General features: G+C 47.5%; 1 protein-coding gene across 1 annotated transcript in view; it reads right to left on the minus strand.

Annotated features, from left to right (window-relative positions):
• Positions 1 to 792: 792 nt before the first annotated feature.
• Positions 793 to 15670, minus strand: part of LOC119954179 (cytochrome b561) — a 63640-nt gene continuing 48762 nt past the window's right edge. Inside the window, exons 3-6 of the mRNA XM_038779170.1 lie at positions 10155 to 10253; positions 9031 to 9134; positions 2314 to 2471; positions 793 to 1134 (exon numbers count right to left, since the gene is read on the minus strand). Of these exons, the coding sequence (XP_038635098.1) occupies positions 933 to 1134; positions 2314 to 2471; positions 9031 to 9134; positions 10155 to 10253 (563 nt within the window). The 3' untranslated portion in view covers positions 793 to 932. The remainder of the gene's footprint in view (positions 1135 to 2313; positions 2472 to 9030; positions 9135 to 10154; positions 10254 to 15670) is intronic.

Here is a 15670-nt window from a genome sequence, read left to right on the forward strand (position 1 = left end):
GTCAGGGACCCGGGTTTGATTCCGCCCTTCAGTGACTGTGTGGAAAAAAAATTAAAATCGCTAATTGTCACAAGTAGTCTTCAAATGAAGTTACTGTGAAAAGCCAAGAGTCGCCACATTCGGCGCCTGTTCGGGGAGGCTGGTACGGAAATTGAATTGTGCTGCTGGCCTGCCTTGGTCTGCTTTAAAAGCCAACTCTTTAGCCCTGTGCTAAACCAGCCCCAGGAGTTAGTACGTTCCTCCCGTTTCAGCATGGGTTTCCTCTGAGTGCTCCAGTTTCCTCCCACAGTGCAAAGATGTGCAGGTTAGGTGGTTTGGTCATGCCAAACTGCCCGTTAGTGTCCAGAGTGAAGTTTAGGATGTCAATATCAGGTAGTTGAGAATGCCAATATCAGGTAGACTAGGTCTGGCAGAGTAAAGCTCCTCTTAATTCAGTCCCAGCCCCAGTCACAACCTTAAGAGAGCGCCTCATTGTCCCGAGATGGTATTAATCCTGTTTCTTATGCCTGAGTTCCTGCAGCCTCTCTTGGGTTGCCATGGCCCCATGCCCATTGGAAACTGGGCTGAGATTAGTTCAGCTCTTTCCACACAAGTCTCCTGCAGCCTGAACTGGATTTGTCCCCAGTGATGAAAAACATAATGGTCTGGCAACCTCACCATCCAACTCCCCAGGGTAAATGACTAATTATTATCCTTTAATCAATTCATTTTATTCTGTCTTCTAACTTGCTGGGATATGAAGTGCACCCAAAACACCATCTATTGGGGGAAACAGGACTTCCTGTCATTAAATAAGAAAATCAGTGTAGGATTTATTAACAAAAAAGACAGAGTGAGACATCAACGAACCCTGTGCTCTTAGCACTCACTCACTTACTACAGCATGGCTATAATTTGTATTCACTTGATGGCATTGGTTTGAACTTTGAGCGTTATGATCCCTGTGGTGAATCGGGGCTGTCCCTCTCTGTCAGGGTTTTGAAGTGCATGGAGAGGGCTTCCTCCTCAGGGCTTGTTACTCGCTTCCATTCGCTGCGCGTCACGACATATACGACCGTCAATCCAAAGCCAATCAGCACCAGGCCCAGCACATTCGCCAATACTCCCTCAGCTGCAAACTTGGAGTAGGTACTCCTGCAAGGGAAAGGATTGATTCAATCACAAGCATCAGCAATCTGAACTTCAGCATCTGGTGCCCAGTCAACCTCACATTATTCCTAGAGTTTCAATTGTATGGCCTCCACCCCCCCAACCACTCTTGCCTGACATACTACGCGATACAAGTGCCAGGCAAGGGCCATCTCCAAGAAGAGAGAATCTTACCATCACCCCTTGACATTCAATGGCATTACCATCACTGAATCCCCAACTATCAACGTCCTGGGCTTACCATTGACCAGAAATTGAACTGCACTGACCATATAAATCATAGAATAGATGCAGAAGGAGGTCATTCGGCCCATCAAGTCTGCACCGACTCTTAGGAAGCACACCTTACCTAAGCCCATGCCTCCACCCTATCCCCGTAACCCAATGACTCAACCTCACCTTTTGGACACTAAGGGGCAATTTAGCATGGCCAATCCATCTAATCTGCACATCTTTGGACTGTGGGAGGAAACCTGAGCACCCTGAGGAAACCCATGCGGACAAGGGGAGGAAGTGCAAACTCCATACATACAGTCACCTGAGGCTGGAATGCAACCTGGGACCCTGGAGCTGTGAGGCAATAGTGCTAACTACTGTGCCACTGTGCCACCCCAAGTGCAGGCTGCAAATGCATGTTGGAGGCTGGTAATCCTGTGGCCAGTAACTCACCTCATAACTCCCTTTTTTTCTGAGCCTGTCCACCATCTACACCACACAGTAGTGTAGTAGATTACTCTTCACTTTCCAGAGTAAACGCAGCTCCAAAAACACTTGAGGCTTTACATACACCTTCCAGGCCAAAGCAGTTGGCTTCATTGGCATCCCGGCCACAAACATTCACTCCCTCCTCCACCCCCACAATGGAGCTGGTCAAGTTGGGAGTGTGGAGTGTCAGATACTGTACCAGCTTTCGACATGAACAAACCCACTACCTTTAAAGGCACTGCTGAAAATCAGGCATCCCAGGAACCAGGGTTGAGAATCCTGAAATGGGGATGCCTCCGGCATTTTTAAATGGGTTCCCGCGTCAACCTGACTTGGTGAAAATCCAGGCAGAGATCTAATGTCAGCATTTGGACACTATGCCCTTAAGAGGAGTACCAAATATTGCTTGAGCAGCTTGAACATATTCTCCAATCCCTCCAGTGCTGCACTGAACCTTACCCGATGGAGAAGATCAGCTTCTCCGTGATCCCGAGTAAGGAGGTCCCGATAGCCAGAATAAATAGTCCCAGTCCAAAGTACACATGGAGTGGCCGGTAAGAGGCTCGGAGAGAATAGGACACGCCAGGAAACATGAAGAATGTTAGTCCTACAACCCACTGCAAAAAGGAAGGTCGACAAAAAACACTTGAACCTTTAACCTAATAATAACACAGCACAAAACAGGCATGACACAAATAACACTGGAAAGAGAAGTCTATCAATGAGTCAGCACAATTGATTCCAATCAAAGGTATAGGGCACATGAAGAATCCTACCCCACAGCTCCATAATTCAGCTCCATCTCACCCTCCCAATTCTTTTGTACTTCAGCTTCCCCGATTTGATGCCACTTTGACAGATTCTGGGCGGGATTCTTCGGTCTGCCCGCCGCATTTTCTGGGGCGGAATGTCCCGACTGCCAGGGCGATTCTCTGTCCCCAGCCTGGCCAATGGGGCTCCCCAATGCGGCCACCATACTCTGTTGGCATTCCGCAGGCGTGGGTGCACTGCCAGTGGACCGGAGGGTCCCGCAAATGGAGAATTCCGCTGCCTGTATTTTTCAAATGGAAACATAGAAACTTGGAGCGGGAGTAGATCATTCAGCCCTTCGAGCTTGCTCCGCCATTCATTATGATCATGGCTCATCCTCTATCTCAACACTATACTCCAATGCTTCCCCCATACTTCTTGACACCTTTAGAGTTTAGAAATCTAGTCTATTTCTGTCTTGAATATATTTAGTGACTTTGTCTCCACAGCCTTCTGTGGTAGAGAATTCCACAGGTTCACCACTCTCATCTCAGTCCTAAATGGCCTACTCTCTATCCTGAGACTGTGTGCAGAAGGAGGCCATTCAGCCCATCGAGTCTGCACAGGCTCTTGGAAAGAGATTTTACCCAAGGTCAACACCTTATTCTATCCCCATAACCCAGTAACCCCACCCAACACTAAGGGCAATTTTGGACACTAAGGGCAATTTATCATGGCCAATCCACCTAACCTGCACATCTTTGGACCTTGACCTTGGCCTTGACCTTGACCGCCCCAGCCAGAGAAAACAACATCCCTGAATCCAGTCTGTCCAGCCCTCTCCGAATTTGATATGTTGCAATTAGATTCCTTCTCATTCTTCGAAATTCCAGTGAATACAGGCCCAGTCGACCCAATCTCTCCTCGTAGTACAATCCCGGGAATCAGCCTGGTGAACCTTCGCTGCACTCCCTCTGTGGCCCGTATATTATTCCTGAGGCAAGGAGACCAAAACTGCACACAATACTCCAGGTGTAGCCTCACCAAGACCCTGTACATCTATGGTAAGACATCCTTGCTCCTGTACACAAGGCCTCTTGCAATGAAGGTCAACTTTTCATTTGCCTTGGTGCTTACTGCACCTGCCTGCTTGCTTTCAGTGCCTGGTGCACAGGGACACCCAGATCCTTTTGTGTACCACCATTTAAATAATATTCTGCCATTATGTTTTTTCTGCCAAAGTGGATAACTTCAAATTTATCTACGTTAAACTTTATCCGTCATGTATTTGTCACTCACTCAACTTGTCTAAATCTCCTAGAGAACTGTTAACATCCTCCTCACCACTCACATTCCCACCAAGTTCTGTGTCATCAGCAAACATTTATTCCTACTCAGTTTCTAGTCTGCTAACTAATTCTCAATCCATGCCAATACATACTCTCAGTCCCATGTGCTATAATTTTGCACACTAAACTCTCTGCTAAAATAAACTCCAGTAGGTTTGTCAAACAGGATTTCCCTGACGACTCGGGGATTTTCACTGTAACTTCATTGCAGTGTTAATGTAAGCTACTTGTGACAATAAAGATTATTAAATCCACGTTGACTTAGTCTACTACTGTTGATATTTTTATCACATCCTTTATAAAAGCATTTTTACTGCTAATGATGTTGGGCTAATCCAGTGTTTTCCAAACTTCTTTTCCAGGACCTACTTTTGCCAACTGGCTGACCTTCGAGACCCACTTAATGGATGGCACAGATATGATGGACCGAAGAGCCTCCTTCTGTGCTGTAAAACTAGGGGCGCGATTCTCCGACCCCCACGCCGGGTGGGAGAATCGCGGGAGTGCCAGGTGAATCATGCCATGCCGCCCTGGCACCCCCACACGATACTCCCACCCCCCCCCCCCCCCCCCCCCCCCCCCCCCCAAAATGGCATGTCGCGTTTTGCGACAGGCCGCTCGGAGAATCGCCGCTCCGGTCGAGTGGCGATTCTCTGGCCCAAATGGGCCGAGCGGCCTGCCGAATCTGACCAGTTCACGCTGGCGCCAACCACACCTGGTCACTGCCGGCGTGAACAGCTCGCGACCGCTGTGTGTGGGGCCTGTGGGGGGGCGGAGGGAGGATCGATCGTCGGGCCGGCGTCTCTAAAAGACGCACTCTTTTCCCTCTGCCGCCCCGCAAGATCAATCCTCCATGTCTTGCAGGGCAGCGGAGGGGAAGACGGCAACCGCGCATGCACGGGTTGGCACTGGCCAACCTGCGCATGCGCGGGTGACGTCATTTAGACGCCGCCGGCCGCGTCATTCAGGCCGCGCCGCTTTGACGCAAGCGGAAGGAGCATTTGTGAAGCCAAACACCAGGTTGGAGAGCAATGACTGTACATCATTGGCTGAATACTTCTGTGTAGTTGTCGTGGTGAGAAGCTTCGCAGGGCCCAAAAATATGTCACTGGATAGCGGTGGGAAGCTTGACAGCAGAGCGACGGGAAACTCTATGAAAAATCTGCCACAGATGGAATTAGAATGTTTCTGATGATTCATACCCATTGTGTGCAGTTTTAGTCTCCTTATCCGAGGAAGGATGTTCCTGCTCCAGAAAGAGTGCCAAGAAGGTTTACCAGACTGATTCCTGAGATGACAGGATGACATAAGAGGAGCGATTGAGTCGGGTAGGATTGTATTCATTGGAGTTCCGAAGAATGAGGGGGGAACTCATAGAAATTTATAAAATTCTAAAAGGACTAAACATAGTAGATTGAAGAACGGCGTTTCCAATGGTTGGGGTGTCCAGAACCAGGGGTTACAGTCTGAGGATAGGGGGTAGACCATTTAGGATAGAGATGAGGAGAAGTTTCTTCATCCAGCGAGTGGCCAACGTGTGGAATTGATTATACCACAGAGAGTATCATAGAAGCATAGAATTTACAGTGCAGAAGGAGGCTATTCGAGCCCATCGAACCTGCACTGGCTCTTGGAAAGAGCACCCCACCTAAGCCCACTCCTCCACCCTATCACCATAACTCAGTAACCCCACCCAACATTAAGGGCAATATTGGATACCAAGGGCAATTTATCATGGCCAATCCGCCTAACCTGCACATCTTTGGACTGTGGGAGGAAACTGGAGCACCCGGAGGAAACCCACACACACACGGGGAGAACGTGCAGACTCCGCACAGACAGTGACCCAAGCCAGGAATTGAACCTAGGATCCTAGAGCTGTGAAGCAATTGTGCGAAATGCTATGCTACTATGCTACTGTGCTGCCCAGTAGTTGAGGCCAAAACATAGTGAGTGGAATTCTCCATCGGCGGGATCCTCTGGTCGGCCGGCATGCCTGTGGTTTTCCTGACGGTTTGGAGTGACCACACTGGGAAACCCCATTGGCTGGCTGCGGGAATGGAGGATCATGCTGCTGGCAGGGGAGCGTGAAATCGCGACTGGTGGAGAATCCCGCCCTGTACAGTGCAGAAGGAGGCCATTCGGCCCATCGAGTCTGCACCAACCCATTTGAGTCCTCACTTCCACCCTATCTCCGTAACCCAATAACCGCTCCTAACCTTTTTGGTCACTCAGGGAAATTTATCATGGCCAATCCGCCTAACCGGCACATCTTTGGGCTGTGGGAGGAAACTGGAGTACTCAGAGGAAACCCACGCAAACATGGGGAGAATGTGCAGACTCCGCACAGACAGTGACCCAGCGGGGAATTGAATCTGGGACCCTGGCGCTGTGAAGCCACAGTGCTATCCACTTGTGCTACCGTGCTGCCCTATTAAGTTGGACAATCAGCCATGATCATAATGAATGGCAGAGCAGGCTCGAAGGGACGAAAGGTCTTATTCCACTCCTATTATCTATGTTTCTAAGTTTGTCTCCTTTTAACTGCATCGTTGTATTTTCATCTATACTTAGCATCTCAGATCCGGTTTGTCGTCTTCCAATTTCTGAACTCCCTTCCTGAATTACCCTTCCCCTCTTTGACCTTAAATTTCTTCTGAACATATATCTGTTAAACTCAGTCTTTAGTCTCCTCCCTGTGTGTGTTTATCTCCTCCTCACTATTTTGTTAGGATACTGGATGAGGACCCGAAACAATTTGTTTTCGTAAAACTATGAGAAAAGGATACTTCACCCCAGGTGTGATGACTCTGACCAATAAGTAACTTTATGTTCAAAGAAGCTTTATTTTAAAGACATAATTATCAACATTAACATCAAAGAAACAACTTTACAATTATCAATTAAACAGTTCTTAAACACAAGGAAAATCTTCAACTTACTATCTACACCTGCCACTAATTCCAATTAAGCAACCCAAAATAACTCAAATGCCAAGTTAACAAAACAGGGTACTTTCTTAGCTTTGTAGAGAGTTTCGGAGAGAGTTTCTTTCAAGAGCAGATCCTTCTGCCTTATCATGCTCACATCGTATGGAAAACTGCAAAACTACAGGCATACCTGGCTCCTCCTATTAATTACATCACCTGTATCCCACTAAATTCCATTATCTGCAGAGCCAGGACTAAGCAGCACTCCCTCCATAAACTATCTACACTCCAGGGAATCTCCAACAATCAAAACACAATTCCATTAGCCATTTATCTGCAACCAAGTGGTTAAAACCAATAAATGACACTCTTTTACAACTCCTTTGGCAGACACAGAGCCACAGAATAATGATACAGTGCAGAAGAGGCCCTCAGCGGGTCCACACCGACACATGAAGAACAGTAGACCTGGCTTTCTAATCCCATTTGCCAGCATTTGGCCCATAGCCTTGAATATTTTGACATGCCAAGTGCTCATCCAGGTACTTTTTAAAGGGTCAAATGAAATGAATGAAAATCGCTTATTGTCGCGAGTAGGCTTCAATGAAGTTACTGTGAAAAGCCCCTAGTCGCCACATTCCGGCGCCTGTCCAGGGAGGCTGGTACGGGAATGTAAGGTTGCAGGATGTAAGGTAACCTGCCTCTACCACCCTCCCAGATAGTGCATTCCAGATGCTCAACACCCTCTGGATAAAATTGTTTCCTCAAATCCTCCCTAAACCTCCTGCCCCCGACCTTGAACTTGTGTCCCCTTGTAACCTCCTGCCCCCTTCAACTAATGGGGAACAGGTAATCCCAACCCATCCTGTCCATGCCCTTCATAAACTTGTACACCTCGATCAGGATGCCGTCAGTCTTCTTGGTATAACTTAGCCTAGGTTTTTTAGTAATATTACTGCAATAATTATATACCTTAACCAAGGCTTTTAAAACATTGCTTCAACTGATATGAAATATAATATATAAGAATTTCTACATTCATCACAATATATAAATTAATGTTGTCTGATTAGTTAGGGGCTGGTTTAGCTCACTGGGCTAAATCGCTGGCTTTTAAAGCAGACCAAGCAGGCCAGCAGCACGGTTCGATTCCTGTACCAGCCTCCCTGAACAGGCGCTGGAATGTGGCGCCTAGGGGCTTTTCACAGTAACTTCATTGAAGCCTACTCGTGACAATAAGCGATTTTCATTTCATTTCATTTCAGTATGGCTGCCATGGTGATGAGAATGAACAGCAGATTTTTATTTGTTCCTGTGGTTGTTTAGTTTAAGCTTGATGTGAGCATGAGTGTTTTAGAAGTTGTGTTCTCTGTTTATTTGTTAAAGGTGGTGTGTGACCTCCGCTGGACCAGGAACCATGAGCATAAACCACATACCGACTGACTTCTACTTCTCAATGAGTGACACTGGACTGATTGAGCCTTTCAAGCTTTTCTGTTTTTGTTTCTTGGATGTGTTGTTTATTAGATTGTTGTAAAAGAATAGCTATTCAACCTATTCCATTGTTTATATCATGCTGATCCGTATCTTAACTCTACCTTGGTTCCATATTCCTTGATCCCCTTCCCCAACAAAAATCCATCCATCTGAGTTTAGAATCAAGAATCCCTGCATCCCATTTGCCCAATCGAGTCTGCACCGACACTCTAAAAGAGTACCCCACCTCGGCCCACTCCCCCACCCTACCCCGCAACCCCACCTAAACTGCACACCTTTGGACACTAAGGGGCAATTTAGCATGGCCCATCCACCTAAGCCACACATCTTTAGGCTGTGGGAGGAAACCAGAGCACCCGGCGGAAACCATCGTGGATACGGGGATAATGTGCAAACTGCACAAAGACAGTCACCAAGGCCAGAATCGAACCCGAGTCCCTGGCACTGTGAGGCAGCAGTGAGGCAGCAGTGCTAACCACTGTGTCACCACATCACCCTAGAAATGTTTTGATTGACCCCCAGTCACAACAGCCTTTTGAGGGAGAGTGTTCCAGATTTCAGGGTGAATCTACCCTGCCTTTGATGACTTCTCCTGGAGGGTACAGAATGGCAGAGTGTGGAGCCGGGTTGGCACAGTTAAGGGCACTAACCTGTACACAGAAGAGAATGATGCTTATGAGACCACACCAGCTGTGCAGACTGTACATATCGGGTATATTTTGTGCCGAGTGATAACCAAAAACAGAAACCAAACCTAGAAAAGAAAACATAATTAGAATCCACACAACTCCAAACCCTGCTGCCAATCATAGCCATCCACTTCTAGCCACCAAACACAAGGAGCCCTTGGACACATGGAGCCCAAACGCCTTGTCACCTGGAGGTTTCTCTCCAAGTCACCCACCACCCTGAATTGGAAATATATCCCTGTTCCTTCAGTATCGCTGGGTCTAGATCCTGGAATTCCCTCCCTTAAACCACAGTGGATGTACCTACACCTCAGGGACTGCAACAATGCAAGAAGATAGCTCACCACCACCTTTGCAAGGGCAACTAGGGATAGCAATAAATGCTGGCCTGGTCAGTGACACCCACATCCAGGCGGCACGGTAGCACAGTGGTTAGCACTGTTGCTTCACACCGTCAGGGACCCGGGTTTGATTCCCGGCTTGGGTCACTGTCTGTGCAGAGTCTGCATGTTCTCCCCGTGTCTGCGTGGCTTTCCTCTGGGTGTTCCGGTTTCTTCCCACAAGTCCCGAAAGGCGTGCTTGTTAGATGAACTGGACATTCTGAATTCCCCCTCCGTGTACCCAAACAGGCGTCAGTGTGGGGGTTTTCACGGTTAATTCATTGCAGTGTTAATGTAAGCCTACTTGTGACACTAATAAAGATTATTATTATGGATGAATAAATGAAATAATTTTCTGATCATGGCTGATCATCACATGCCGCCTACTTAGTCTTGGCTCCTGAAGAGATTTGGTTCAGGTCCTTCCACACACAGATGAGGATCCTCAGTCCCAAATTGGAAACAACGCAGTTTTGTTTACTCATTCACATATCCTCTCTTTCCCCTTCCCTCATGTCACTCTTCCTCTCTTCTTTATCTTACCTTTTCATTGGTGTCCATCCATCTTACCATTTCATCTTTCGCAGTTTTAAATTGGATTTATTCTGCATATGATCTGGCACACACACACAGACCCCTGACAGGTTGACTCTCCCATGTTCACTGCCCACAGAGTTTCACTGCTCTCTCCCACACCAGACTTACCAACAATAGTTGCCACTAGTGCAATGAGGTGGATGCCTCCGTGCAGAATCTTCACTGTAGTTTTACTCTCATTTTTGAACACTCTGTACACCAGGATTGCTGCAGGAGAGAGAGAGACAATTGGTTCTCAGTAACCCACAAGCGAAGGGGAGTTTTGCAATGATTTATTTCAAGGAGAGGTTCAGAGTAAAGCGTGAAATCTGGTTTAGATTGTGCCTGCTGACTTCCAGAGTGTCCTACTTTCAATTGCACTGTTACTTTTAGTGACCTTTGAATTTAAAAATATACTTTAACATACAGACTGACCTAATAATCCAGCCAGAGCTGAAGATCAACCCAGAATATAGCTCCTTCTTTCTCTGACAGAATAGAGCCTCCACCCCACTGATCATGGTGGGGGACAGACTTGGCCAAAACAAAAGGTCTGGTGAATTCCAGAATTCCTCACCTTTTATAATGACAGATCGAATGGGGAGATTTCTTGTGTGGAAATTTCACGCTCAGTACATAAAAACATAAGAACTAGGAGCAGGAGTCAGCCATCTGGCCCCTCGAGCCTGCTCCGCCATTCAAGATCATGGCTGATCTTTTGTGGACTCAGCTGCACTTTCCCACCCGAACAACATAACCCTTTATTCCTTTATTCTTCAAAAAACTATCTATCTTTACCTTGAAAACATTTAATGAAGGAGCCTCAACCGCTTCACTGGGCAGGGAATTCCATAGATTCACAACCCTTTGGGTGAAAAAGTTCTTCCTAAGCTCAGTCCTAAATCGACTGTAATGACTTAGGCCAGGCCTTTGAGATTGGCCAATTAGAATATAAGTTCCCTGATTAGTGGCCCAATCAGGAAACCCCTTTCTCTGTACAGAACAGGGAGTGTTGGATCCTCGGCACTCCCGGTGTAGACAGCAGACTGAATGGGCATGATTGTTCAGCTGTTGGGTTTGTAAAGAAAAGGAATTCTGGTGACAGAACTTCTGCCTCTGTGGACTTATTACAGTGGCGACGATGAAAACGGAATGACCCGAAGAAACCTGCTCGTGTGCAGCTCCTGCATATTGAGGGTCAGCCCCTGACAGGAAAAATGCCTTTATTCGGAAAGTTTTGACCCTGCAGTGGAAGACTGGGCCCAATATGAAGAGTGGATGAAGTACTTTTTTAGAGCAAACGATATAATCCCGGATGAAAACCAACGGGTCATTCTCCTGACCGCGTGTGGGCCAGCAGCCTTTACCATTATGCGCAGACTCACTTTTCCGAAGGCACCGGACATGAAAACTTTCCAGGAATTGACGGACTTAGTAAAAGAGTACTATGACCCGAAGCCACCTCTGATCCTGCGAAGGTACCAGTTTTACTCAGCATTCCGAGACACCAGGAAGTCAGTGACAAACTTTTTAACAAGATTAAGGCGATTAGCAGAGAACAAAGAACAAAGAAAAGTACAGCACAGTAACAGGCCCTTTGGCCCCCCCAAGCCTGCACTGACCATGCTGCCCGTCTAAACTAAAATATTCTGCACTTCTGGGGTCCGTATTGCTCTATTCCCATTCTATTCATGTATTTGTCAAGATGCCCCTTTAACGTCACTATTGTCCCTGCTTCCACCACCTCCTCCGGCAGCGAATTTGGTCTGACGCTAAATGAGATGCTCCGAGACAGTTTGTTATGTGGAATAAATAATTTAGCAATACAGAAAAGACCGTTAGCAGAGGCCGGGCTAGATTGCAAACAAGCATTGCAGCTGGCTTTGTCCTTCGAAAAAGCAGCAAGCGGATCGCATGAGTTACAGGGTACTCCGATGGAGGTAGACACCCATACCAGTGAAACTGAGTTAAGGGACTACCGCTGGGGGACAGGCAACTGCATAACCAGCCTCAGGAATGATGCAGATACTAAGTTAACCAGGCCCACTCGCCGAAGCCCTCCCAAACAAGGGAAAATTATGACAAGACAGACGGCAGCTCCTGCAGCCTTTCGCCTGGCAAAATACTGTAGTTGTTGCCAGAGATCGGAGTCAGAAAGGAGAAATAGAAGCCCAAAACCATCACCTTGGAGAAGGTCACCTAGGCCGGGGTACAGGAGAATGCATACCCTCGAAGCCCCACCTACCTCCAACGAGGAACAACTAAATTGTGTAAAGATGGTGAAATCTAAACCCATTAAATTATCCATAAGTTTAAATGGACATCCCACACTGATGGAAGTCAACACTGGAGCAGCCGTATCAGTGATAGGGGAAACAGTATTCAATAAAATTCGCATTGGACTCCAACCATGTCGTATACATGGATTTCAGCAAGGTGTTTGATAAGGTTCGCCATGGTCAGCTCATGAAGAAAGTAAGGAGGTGTGGGTGAGAGGGAAATTTGGGCAATTGGATAAGTAACTGGCTATAACATAGAAGACAGAGGGTGGTGGTGGATAGAAAATTTTCAGACTGGAGACCAGTCACCAGCTGTGTACCACAGAGATCTGTGCTGGATCCTCTACTAATTGTGATTTTTATCAATGTCTTGGAGGAGGGGGCTAAAGGGTGAGTCAGTATATTTGCTAATGACACCAAGATTGGTGGAGTAGTGGATGAGGTGGAGGGCTGTTGTAGGCTGCAAAGAGACATTGATAGGATGCAGAGCTGGGCCGGAAAAAGGCAGATGGAGTTTAACCCTGATAAGTGCGAGGTGATTCATTTTGGTAGAAAAAATTTGAATGCGGATTACAGGGTCAACAGGGTTCTGAGGAATGTGGAGGAACAGAGAGATCTTGGGGTTCATGTCCACAGATCTCTGAAGTTTGCCAATCAAGTGGATAGAGCCGTGAAGAAGGCCTGTAGTGTGTTAGCGTTTATTAACAGGGGGCTTGAGTTTAAGAGCCATGGGGTTATGCTGCAACTGTACAGGACTCTGGTGAGACCACTTTTGGAGTACTGTGTGCAGTTCTGGTCACCTCACTATAGGAGGGATGTGAAAGCATTGGAAAGGGAGCAAAGGAGATTTACCAGGATGCTGCCTGGTTTGGAGGGTAGGTCTTATGAGGAAAGTTTGAGGGAGCTAGGACTTTTCTCTTGGAGCAGAGGATGAGAGGCGACTTTAGAGGTTTATAAGATGATGAGGGGGATAGATAGTGTGGACGTTTGGTGCCTATTTCCTCAGGTGGATGTAGCTGTTACATTAGGTAACTGTTAGGTAACTGTTAGGTTCGGGGTGGGAGATATAGGAGGGATGTCCGAGGTAGGTTCTTTACTCAGAGAGTGGTTAGGGTGTGGAATGGACTGCCTGCTATGATAGTGGAGTCGGACACTTTAGGAACTTTCAAGCGGTTATTGGAAAGGCACATGGAGCACACCAGAATGACAGGGAGTGGGATAGCTTGATCTTGGTTTCGGACAAAGCTCAGCACAACATCGAGGGCCGAAGGGCCTGTTTTGCGCTGTACTGTTCTATGTTCTAACCCTTATTCCGAACCATGACCATGGCAAAAATGAGGACATACACAGGGGAACCACTGAGAGTGTTGGGCACAACACATGTAACTGTGGCTTATGGAGAGCAACTGGTTAGGCTGCCTTTAATGGTAGTGAAAGGTGTTGGGCCAAGCTTATTGGGACAAAACTGGCTAAAAGAGATCCAGCTGGATTGGGTAAACGTTTTCCAGCTGGCAAATGGCCGCCTGAGCGAACTCCTTTGCAAATACCCAGAGGTTTTCCAAGATGGGCTCGGAACAATAAAGGGAGCAAAGGCGATATTGCATTTAGATCCAGAGGCAGTCCCAAAATTCTACAAGGCCCAACCAGTACCCTTCGCATTAAGGCAGAAAGGTGATTATGGAAATAAAATGATTATACCATGAGGGGATAATAAAACCCCAGTTTGCAGAATGGGTGGCACCCGTGGTGCCTATCCTTAAGCCGGACGGCTAGGTCCGCCTTTGTGGAGATTTCAAACAAATGATTAATCGCTACTCATAACTGGACAAATACCCAATTCCCCGGTTTGAGGATTTGCATGCAAAGCTGGCTGGAGGACTCCTATTCTCAAAGCTGGATATGAGCCACGCATATCTACAGCTGAAGCTGGACAAAGAGTCCCAAAAATTCTCAACGATAAACACCCTGAAGGGCCTTTTTCAGTATACAAGATTAACCTTTGGGGTATCGTCAGCTGGTGCGATATTCCAGAGGACAATGGAGAATATATTGCAAGGGCTACCACAAGTCGCCATTTACCTGGACGACGTCCTCATTAAGGGAAAAACAAAGGCAGAACACCTGCAAAACCTGGAGGAAGTCCTTAGGAGGTTTTCAGCAGCAGACGTGCGCCAGAAGAGGGAGAAATGTGTTTTCCTGTGGGGTACACGGTTGACAAATCAGGGCTACACCCTTTGGAGGATCGGGTGAAGGCGATTAAAGATGCCCCGGCCCGCACCACAATCCAGGAGTTAAGGTCTTTTTTAGAACTGGTGACATATTATGGAAAGTTCATACAGAACAGAGCTTCCACCTTGGACCCCCTACACCAATTACTAAAAAATGGACAAGCCTGGGAGTGGTCCACCCGCCAAGACAGGGCGTCCAAGAAGATAAAAGAACAGCTTTCCTCAGAGAACGTATTGGCACACTACGACCCCAGGAAAGAGTTGGTGCTCACGTGCGACGCGTCTCCATGTGGCGTTGGTGCAGTTTTGGCACAGAGGGCAAAACGGACAGGAACGACCTATAGTGTTTGCTTCCAGGACGCTGGCAGCAGCAGAATGAAAGTACGCCGAAATCGAAAAGGAAGGACTGGCTGTGACCTTCTAGGTGAAGTAATTTCACCAGCACTTGTACAGACGGAAATTCACTATAATTACAGACCACAAGCCGTTGCTGGGTTTGGTGAAAGAAGACAAAGCAATACCACCAATAGCTTCGGCTCAGATCCAACGCTGGGCCCTACTACTAGCGGCGTACCAGTATCAACTGGAGCATCGGCCAGGAACCCGGGTGGCAAACGCCGATGCACCAAGTAGGCTGCCATTACGGGACGCCCCGCCATTAGTACGGTATGGGGAAACGGTAATGACGTTACATTTCCTGGACACCCTTCCAGTGGCCGCACAAAACATTCGTTGATGGACCCAAAGAGACCGGGTGTTATCAAAAATAAAACACATGATGCTAACTGGGAAGATAGAAAGACCGGTCCAGGCGGAATTCCACCCTTGCTGGAGCAGAAGAGAGCAGATCACCGTGGATGATGGGATCCTGCTATGGGGGGGCTCGAGTAATAGTTCCAAGTCAAGGCTGTCGAGCCATACTGGCTAAACTACTACATGGGCACCCTGGAGTCTCAAAAATGCAGATGCTGGCCAGAAGCTATGTCTGGTGGCCAGGCCTGGATACCGACATAGCGGCATTGGTAGGTCGAGGCCAAGAATTCCAACAAGGGCAGAGGGTGCCACCGGCAGCCCCGTTGCACCCATGAGAATGGCCAGGTAGACCATGGTCGCGACTTCTTGCCGATTTTGCAGGCCC

This window comes from Scyliorhinus canicula, chromosome 19 (assembly GCF_902713615.1).
Source record: "Scyliorhinus canicula chromosome 19, sScyCan1.1, whole genome shotgun sequence".
NCBI classification, from domain to species: domain Eukaryota; kingdom Metazoa; phylum Chordata; class Chondrichthyes; order Carcharhiniformes; family Scyliorhinidae; genus Scyliorhinus; species Scyliorhinus canicula.